This window comes from Nelumbo nucifera, chromosome 3, assembly GCF_055504915.1.
Source record: "Nelumbo nucifera cultivar China Antique chromosome 3, China Antique-T2T, whole genome shotgun sequence".
Classification (NCBI taxonomy): Eukaryota; Viridiplantae; Streptophyta; class Magnoliopsida; order Proteales; family Nelumbonaceae; genus Nelumbo; species Nelumbo nucifera.
In genome coordinates, this window is record NC_142651.1 from 97,274,643 (window position 1) to 97,284,164 (window position 9,522).

Here is a 9,522-nt window from a genome sequence, read left to right on the forward strand (position 1 = left end):
ATTTTTATATATAAAATATAATTTTTTAATACGGGAAAATGGGGAAATTCTCATATTTCTTAGTCTCAAATATTTCATATTATCAATTTATTTTTTAATAATATTAATATAATTTTTAAAATTTAAAATTAAGTTTTCAATGTAATCTTTTAAACCAATTGAGCAAGCTGAAAATTAACCCAAACCAATACAACCTGATTTACTTGGTTTTCACTAATGGTTAGTAGATTTCAGGCGACCAACTCCCCAACCTGACCATGTCGATTTGGTTGGCCAAATAGCCTACAATCGAACTAAACCAGGTTGTGATCAACACTCCTAATTTCATCTAAATTAATATTTTAATCTCTAATAAATAAAAGTAGTTTAGTCTCCAATAATTATTAAAATTTATAGCAAAAATGCACAACAATTGAAAATATATTGATAATAAAAATAAAATAATTACAACAATTACAAAAATACTAAAAAAATATATTAAGTTAGTCAACAAATATTGTAATCTCAAAAATACAATAAATACAATAAGTATAATAAATTAAATTTAAAATGTTAAACAACAGTAGTTTAATATCCAATAATTATTAAAAATTTTCTGTTAAATAACAAACAAATATAGATTTATACATAATAATTGAAAATATATTTATAAAAAAACTATAAATAACTGATGAATATACAATAAATATTAATTTTAGTATATTAAATATATAATAAATATATATTAAGATTTTAAAATCATTATTAATGAATATTATTTTTCTTGACTTATTAATTGATGTAAGTAAAATTGGTTATTTAAAATATTATTTAGTTATTTAAATAATATCCTTATTTAAATTTTATAATTTTAATTATTAATTTAATTTAATAATTTATAAAATTATAATTTATTCTATTATTACATAATTTCATTATTAATTTTGTAAAAAAATTGAATTATTATTAATTTTAATATTATGTTATGATTATTTTATTTTATTTTTTAATTTATTGCATAATTTTGTTATTTAACTTTTAAAATATAGTTATGATGAGTATTTTGTTATTTAAAATATTTAGTTATTTAAATATTTAAATAGTATATTAAATATCTAAAATACTCATTATCTGAATTTAAGATATTTAGTTATTGAAATATTTAAATAATATTTTATTTTTTAATGTTAAGTTTCTATTATTTGAATAACATTTAACTTGAATAATCTAAAAAATCATAATTTATATTGTTAGTAGATAATTTCATGATGAATTTTGTAAAATATAAAACTATTAATAATATGAATATTATTAAATCTATTATAATTATTTTTTGTATTTTTAATAATTATTATAAAATTTATACTATTATTACATAATTTCATTATTAATTTTGTAAAAATATTACATTATTATTAATTTGAATATTATGTTATGATTTTTTTTATTTTATTGCATAATTTTGTTATTTTAACTATTTAAAATATTGTTGTGTTAAATATTTCGTTATTTAAGAAACATAGTTATTTAAATGTTTAAATAATATATAAAACATTTAAAATACTCATTATATACATAATTTCGTGATGAATTTTGTAAAAACATAAAACTTTTAATAATATGAATATTATTAAATCTATTATATTTTTTTGTTTTTAATAATTATTTTAAAGTATATACTATTACTACATAATTTAATTGTTAATTTTGTAAAAATATTAAATTATTATTAAGTTGAATATTATCTTATGATTTTTTATTTTATTGCATAATTTTGTTATTTTAACTATTTAAAATATAATTATGTTAAATATTTCGTTATTTAATTTAAAATTTCTTTAGATAGAAATAGATAAAAAGTGGCAAAGATGATAAATAGGAATTAAAGATAATTTAGAGAGAAATTCTCTAGTAAATTAGAGATAAGTTAGGAGATAAATAGGAATTGGAGATGATTTAGGAGTAAGTTTAGGATAAATTTTAGGAGAAGAGGTTGTTGGAGAAGGAGAACATCTCATTGGTTCTTTAAAAAATTACATGGAATAAAAAAATAAAAAATGAAAAAATTTCTTGACAGCTTTGTTTTAATATTAATATATATATATATATATATATATATATATATATATATATTATATGCAGTATACCAAGTTTCATCAGTGTGTGTCTATGTGTTTGTGATAAAGATTTTATCCCTTTTTTTCTTGTATTTTATCATTTTTCTTTGTTGAATAGATGACATTGAAAATTGTTTTAAGTATACATAGCAAATTAAACAAAAAATCTAAAAAAAAAAAGTTAAAAACCATGTGTCAAAGTGCTACTACTAATACACAAATTTCAACACTTCAAAAAAAAAGATCTCACTGAAATTTCCTCAAAGATAGGCTTTTCCCAACCTCAAGATAGGCTTTTGATTCTACACTTACCTTGTTAAAATGGGTTTTCAGTTGGCGGTTTTAAGTGCTTTTACATTCTCCATGGTCCACAGTCTACGCAATAAACAGACTTGAGAAATTCTGGACTGCTGTTGAGTGTTGAATATTCTCACCTTGAAATCAAAGATGTTTATCAATATGTCCATTTCAGAGCTTGTTTTTTTATTTTTGTGAGAGTGAAAACCTTAGAGGAAGGGGCGGTTTTGTTAAGGGCCGAAGGCTTGAAGTAGTTAAACTGAATGACTCGTTGCTTTGTTTGTTAGTAGGGAGGGCAATTTTACTCATAAAATTGAGGCTATTCCTAGTAAATTAGTAAAATATTTTTAGATTTAATATTGATTTTTTAAAATATTTATAAGTTTTTTTCTCAAATTCTTAAAATTTCATATTTCTATTTTAAAGTATACCTAAATTGTCATAATTCAATTCTTAAAATATCCCAAATTCTCATAATCCTATCTTATTTATAAAATATTCATAAATTAAATTATTTTTAGGTGATTGTCTCGGCGCAGGGAAAATTCGAGGATTCTTCGTCTTTGATGGGACAAAGACGGGAGTAGAGTATCTTGAATACGGGGTGGGGATGGGGATGAGGTGCACCACCCTAAACCTGCCCTATTGCCATTCCTATTTGTTAGAGAGGAGGTACGTTGTAGTTTGAGGGTAAAGGCATGGTTTTGATAACCAGAGCAGACCAGACATGACTGGTTGACACGAGAACTGGTCAAGTAATCGGTTTCATTTCACCCTAAAACCACTCCTAGGACAAAAAACTGTTGATTTTATCAGCAACCCACTGACCTAGCCAGTCAAATCATCAACTCGTCCACCTAGACAACAGTTTTGGCCCTTTTGATTTTATTTATTTTATACTTTTTAAAACAGGCCATCCATTCAGATTAGACGATTTGACCATTTGACCCGAGAACAAGTGGCCAGAACAGTTCTATGTCCGATCCGTTTTTTTTAAACCTTGCTCATTGCTTAAGGGCCTTAACAACACTTGCGAAAATGAGGTAACCGGTACTTTCAAAATCCAATAGTCAAGTCCATTTGTTAAAGCCACACAATGCCATTTACGCCTTCAAAGTTCAAACATTTAAAAATCCTAAATTTACCTTTTACATATTTTATGAGACTGCTTTGCCCCAGTTCTTAACCTCTTTTTCTCATTTTCTCTCTCTCAAAGTTGAATAAACAAGAGTTGAAGCTACAGAACAAATTATGTTTGATTCCAAAGAGATATACTAATTATTCAGACTCAAACTCTTAATGGGCAATGTATTTTGATAAATTTAATCAGCTAATGAACTTGGACTCGAATATTAATTTTTAAAAATATAGGGTATCTCCTTGTTGCAAATGAAAATTGAAGCCATTAAAAGTACAGGGTACCTCCCTCTAATTTTCCCAATAATTAAAATAATCGAATCCTTAAATGTCCAGTAATCAATCCAATTTCAAGTCTCAACTTAGCCATTAAATTTCATGAACCACTTCACTAGAACTAGAAGATGAATCTAGCAATAAGTGATTCAGTTCAGCCACTTCAACTCTCATCAAATGGCCCCAACACGTGGTCAACACTGAATTGAATGTACAGAGCATGTTCTGAGTAGATTCTGCCAACTATTGGTGGGATTTAATTTATTTCCTTCCAAACATGACTTTTCTGCAACCATTGTCTTTATTTATTAACTTGTTTCCAAAAAAAAATAAATAAAAGACTGTTGTCTTCATTAACTGAGGCATGGAGAATTGGAGATTATCAAAAACATTTGAATTTCAAAAGTAAAACCAAACCACAGTTTCAGTTTCCAGAAAAGAAGTAAGGCGCTGGAAACGAGAAATCAAATGCTCAATCACATCTAGGAAACGCAGCGTCTGGGAGGAAAACCAGAACCCATTTTTATGCAACTTGATTGCAGGCAAATCGAGGAAACAAATGTTTTTAAAGGGGGTAGTGAGGCGGAGATTATTCTATTTTATTTTACTGCATTCAATGTTTACACAGCTTTTCTGAGCTTTAATTGCTCCACCATTTCCCCACAAAATGCTCTCATATGTCATCTCAGACTGGAAACGCTTTCACATTTGAATTCAAAATTCATGGATGGAAACTGTAGAATGGAGAGGATAGAACTAATTCACCAATCACCAGTACCAGTAGAATACCAATTTGGGGGGTTTGAACGACAGAAACTGCTTCAAACTGCCAACTAACACATTAATCCTAACCTTTTATTTGGTGGGTCATAGATCAATGTCCTATCAGATGGTCTACCCACAAATCAATGGTCTAGATTGATGATTATCGAAAACTCCAAGGTGGGGACAACAGCATAGCCATGAATTGCCAAAGATGGATTGAAGAAAAATGAAGGGCCAAGGTTTATATATAATTTCCCGGGCTTAAGGAATCGTTGCTGGGTTTGCTAAGCTTCGTTCCGGCCGCTGCTACACGTGTCGGTCGGCTCCGAGCAACGACAGCGATTCTGGCGGACTTCTGTAAGGACGAAAAATCTTCACAGGTTTGCATTTGCAGAAATGGCTACGGGATTTCTGAGATTTTGCTACCACTCGAATTGAAAATGGAGATATGGAGAAAAGAGACGATTTTTTTATACATTCCCTTGCATTCGTTGCTTCTCTTTTGGTTTTCTGGCATCCTTTTGCTCGTCTGAGAATTCATGGAAGCTGCTCTAGAGCCTTCAGCTTCTCCATGGTATGCCTCCTTCTCTCGTATTTTTTTTCTTTGTCTCCTTTTTTCTTTAGATTTAGCTTCTGGGTTTGTCTGGTTTTATGAAAATATGAAACATTCATTTCTCCCCCCTGTCTGTAATGGGTTTTCACTGTTTACTGGGTTTGTGTGCGTGGGGGGGGGATGGTATTCTGTCTTTTCTCTTTCCTCTTAAATCTGTTTTCGTAGTTGAGCATTATGTATTTCAATGTAGTAACAAACTCGATTTTGTTTTACGTCGTTTTCTGTTTCCCTCTTTTTGTTCTCATATGGAAAGATAGTCTCGTTTCAATTCTTTCTTCTTTTTTCTATTCTTTCCATCGTGCTTTGTTTTTCGAGGCGGCCGATTTCTTATTTTTCTGTTTTCCATTTTCACCGTTCTGGTTTCAGCTCTCTCTCTCTCTCTCTCTCATTTTCTCTTTTTCGATTTTTCCTTATCATGGGTTCTTTGTAATCTGCTCTTTTTACCTGCGTGTTTGATATTATTATTTGAATGGGTTTATCTCCACAGTGAAAACGGTAACGGCGCCAGTGCCGTCACCGGGAAACTCCCGGTAGGCGAGGGTACTCCGGGTGAAGATAAAATTCCGGTGGCTGTGCTTTACGTCTCTGTTTCCGCTCAAGGTGAAGAACTGAATTCCCTATATCTGAAGACATCCGGAATCACATTTTTTCGATTTCATTTTCAGATTTTCTTATTCGTATCATGCAATGCTTTTGTCTTCCTAGACCTTAGATCTTTAGACATGGAGAAGGAGCGAGTGGACGACTCTTCTCCTCGGGAAGTTCTAGAGGACTGCCTCCGGAGCTTAGAATCTGAGACGGGTTCATCCAAAGCCAGTACATCGGATTCTGATTCTCAACCCAATCGCAGAGCCGTCTCCCATTGGCAGGAATTCGTTCGGCTGATAAAAGCTCGAACAATAAAGCGATTATACACGTTTCCTCCATTCGTAGTTCCAAAGCTTTCAAAAAGGAAGAGCAGAAACACTCGAGCGAACCCCATCTCTAAGCCGAACCCAACTGAAGATGCAAGTTTCTGCAGTATCAAGTCTTCCTGGAAAAACTTTACACTCTCAGAGCTCCAGAATGCAACCAACAATTTCAGCCCTGGTATTCACCTTGTTTTTCGTCAAATGGGTTCAAATGCTTTCTCCTTAGAATCTTTATAGACAATTTGACTGGAGCTTCAATCATAAACTTACCAGTTTCAGAGAAAACATCTCTTTCATTTCTTTTATTGTAGGAAATATAATTGGGAAGGGCGGTTATGCAGAAGTTTACAAAGGGCGGTTGAAAGATGGGCAGTTTGTAGCAGTCAAGCGGCTCATTCAAGGAACACCAGAAGAGACAATTGGGGATTTCTTATCTGAGCTTGGGATTATAGTCCATGTGAATCATCCTAATACCGCGAAGTTGATTGGATATGGGGTTGAAGGGGGAATGTATATTGTTCTACAATTGTCTCCACATGGAAGCTTGGCATCTCTGCTCTATGGTTTGTTCATCATGTTACTATCTGTCTCTCAAACTTTCTGTTGATGGTGGGTTAATATGTTATTTTGACATTGCTTTTTGTTTACCTGCAGGTTCAAAGGAGAAATTGAAATGGAGCATTAGGTACAAGATTGCTCTGGGAACAGCTAAGGGTCTTAAGTATCTTCATGAGAACTGTCAAAGAAGAATCATCCACAGAGATATCAAGGCTTCTAATATTTTGCTTACAGAGGATTTTGAGCCTCAGGTACCATTCAAGTCTGTGGAGGATCAAATGATATGATCATGGGTTTTGCGGAAGTTTCATGTTTCTATTACAAATTCTTGAATATACTATCAATTTGAGATTTTTGGAGAGAATTTTCTTTTGATATCTTATTATGCCTTTCAAGATTTTTTTTTTTTTTTATTCTCATTGCAGGTTCCATCCTAACAAGTTCTCTTGTTTTTTTACTGAAATTTTGCAATTTTTCATAGTGCTTATATTTCTTTTACTGATCTTTTTCCACCTTTTATTATCTTAATATAGCAAATTAAGAACAATGGTATATTGCTCAGAACAATGATGTTTATTTGTTTATGTTTTTTGACTGTGCTTTGGAGCTCATAGTAAATTCTAAAATGGCCAATTTCAATACAGATTTGTGATTTTGGACTAGCAAAGTGGCTACCTGAACAGTGGACTCATCACATCATACCAAAATTTGAGGGCACATTTGGGTCTGTAAATCTAGGAGCTAAGACTTCCCATTTTTCCTGAGCCCTGTAGCGAGATTTTATTCTTATCTTTTCCTTAGTGTCTTACTGTTGCAGTTACCTTGCTCCTGAGTACTTCATGCATGGAATAGTAGATGAGAAAACTGATGTATTTGCTTTTGGGGTACTACTGCTAGAGCTCATCACTGGACGCCAAGCTCTGGACAATTCAAAAAAAAGTCTTGTGATGTGGGTAAGTTCTCATCTGCTTCCATTTGTTTTTTTTTTTTCGGTAGCATGCTAAACTTCTCATTTGGCCCCAGAGGATAAAGTCTGAAATTGATGTGGGTACTTCTTTCTGTAGGCAAAGCCTTTGCTCGATAAAAACGACATTAGGGAATTAGCTGATCCTTCTCTTGATAATGCCTATGATCCAGAACAGATGAATCGTGTGGTTTTATCAGCATCTTTGTGCGTACAGAACTCTTCAATTCTACGCCCTCGGATGAGTCAGGCATGTTTTTATCTGCAATTCCACATTTAAATTAGTAAGACTGGACGTTGATGCACACCTAGAAGAAAACCACCTAAAAGAATAACTTAACTGTTTGATCTCTCAAATTGTTCTTCATGGTTGGTAAAATTGTACAGCAATATCTTTATGTTTAGTGACTGATATTTACCATGGGAAAGTTTTCAAAGTCAAAACAGATCAAGTATTAATAAACATCTTTGGTCCTTCCAAGCTGGACAAAACAAATTAAACATTAGTAACTTTTATATCTACAAGAGAGAGAGAGAGAGTATCCATTTAGTCTTTCCATAGACTCTGATAAACATGGTTTGAGGCTTTGAGCTGCATGTTGATCTGCCTTTGCCTTGCATGCAGGTTGTACAAATTCTTAGAGGTGATGAAGGGAGCTTGGACTGCGTAAAACTATGCCAAAACCTAGGCCTTCAAAGGACCTACTCAGTAGAACTATTTGATGCAGAGGAATACAACTCAACAAGGTACCTGAGTGACCTTAATCGGCATAAGGAGATTGCTTTAGAGTTCTGAAAGCATTGACAACCGATTGCGTCTTGTAAACTTCTAGAAAGAAAGTAGATGTTGTTTTGTCAGGATGTGTAAATCGATTTCTTGTGTAAATATATGATGCGATTTTGGATATTGAAGCTGCTTTTCTTTCTTTTTTCTTTTTTTTTGGGTTGGGGGGGGGGTGTTAGAAGATTTTGAATCCGCCTTTTAATGTATATTCCAGAGGAACCTAAATTTGGAACCTGAGAAAGGAGCCTGAAAAGTGAAGTCAGGAGGAGGAGGAACATAATCAGAAAAATCCTTGGCAATTGGCGTGGGTTGTGAACAAAAAGCAGGACTATCCTGTTTTGTGTGCTAAAAATGCTAGAAAGCCTAAAATTTGATGGTGAAACACCAAAACAGGAAACTGAGATGAAAGGAAAATAAAGAATTGGAATTGGAAATGGAAATGCATTGAAGATCATGGTGATGAGGTCACAAGCGATTGGTCGAGGCACCAAGGTGGTGTTCTAGGGGCAGAAATTCTGACGGTCAAATTAACAGAATTGGCAATAAGGGTGAACTAGAGAGCAAGAGAGTAGAGTGAGATGTTCCAAATATACGGTTGGAATATGCTGCGAGGCGTTTGTAGGGTGCAGATGTGAATTCTGTATTCATAGGGGTGAGAGTCATTATACATGAGAGTAGTGGATCTCACTATGGCTCCCTAGGTCAGTACATTCCCTTTGCTCCCAATAGGCACGTGGTTGGCTGTTAGAATGCTTTAAGTGCATGGGTCTTAATGGTTCAATCAGGTCGGCTGACGTGTAACGATCGAATGTTACAGCTTTCCATGTCATGCCTAGGTCATTGGGAGGTGTTCCTAATGATGATGTCATCATTAAGAGATGTTTCTAATACATAGTGATGTGATGTGGGATATTGTTGGGGTTGATTCCGTCTCTAATAAAACTATCAGGTTGTGAAATTAAATCAGTCCCCTACAGCATCCCACTGTCATGTATGGGGAACATCTCCCAGGATGTCATCATTGTAAGATGTTCTCAGTACACGGCAGGGATGTGTTGTGGGACGTTATGGGTGGCTGATTTAAACTCCCAGGTTGCCCTCTGAGGTGATTTGAATCGTCC

General features: G+C 33.0%; 1 protein-coding gene across 5 annotated transcripts; it reads left to right on the forward strand.

Annotated features, from left to right (window-relative positions):
* The first annotated feature begins 4,531 nt into the window (after positions 1-4,531).
* Positions 4,532-8,535, forward strand: LOC104586888 (receptor-like cytosolic serine/threonine-protein kinase RBK2). Of its 5 annotated transcripts, none has more exons than XM_019195919.2 (9): positions 4,532-5,145; positions 5,672-5,784; positions 5,890-6,273; positions 6,407-6,658; positions 6,750-6,904; positions 7,298-7,377; positions 7,471-7,606; positions 7,718-7,867; positions 8,243-8,535. In XM_019195919.2, exons 1-9 carry the CDS (start codon positions 5,111-5,113, stop codon positions 8,411-8,413), a joined length of 1,476 nt encoding a protein of 491 aa, XP_019051464.1. In that variant the 5' UTR covers positions 4,532-5,110; the 3' UTR covers positions 8,414-8,535. The 5 variants fall into 5 exon arrangements, 3 of the variants coding, with proteins under 3 accessions (XP_019051464.1, XP_088755665.1, XP_088755664.1); XM_088899539.1 differs by lacking the exon at positions 4,532-5,145 and adding an exon at positions 5,323-5,543 and having other exon boundaries at positions 6,437-6,658; XR_016083371.1 differs by lacking the exon at positions 4,532-5,145 and adding an exon at positions 5,324-5,543 and having other exon boundaries at positions 7,551-7,606.
* The last annotated feature ends 987 nt before the right edge of the window (positions 8,536-9,522 follow it).

Bases quoted from the DNA above. Each gene is read 5' to 3' on its own strand.
- LOC104586888 (XM_088899538.1), top strand. From the start codon at position 5,359: ATGTATTTCAATGTAGTAACAAACTCGATTTTGTTTTACGTCGTTTTC. The intron at 7,378-7,470 runs GTCTGTAAATCT...TTACTGTTGCAG, and splicing joins AAATTTGAGGGCACATTTGG to TTACCTTGCTCCTGAGTACT. The intron at 7,607-7,717 runs GTAAGTTCTCAT...TTCTTTCTGTAG, and splicing joins AAAAAAGTCTTGTGATGTGG to GCAAAGCCTTTGCTCGATAA.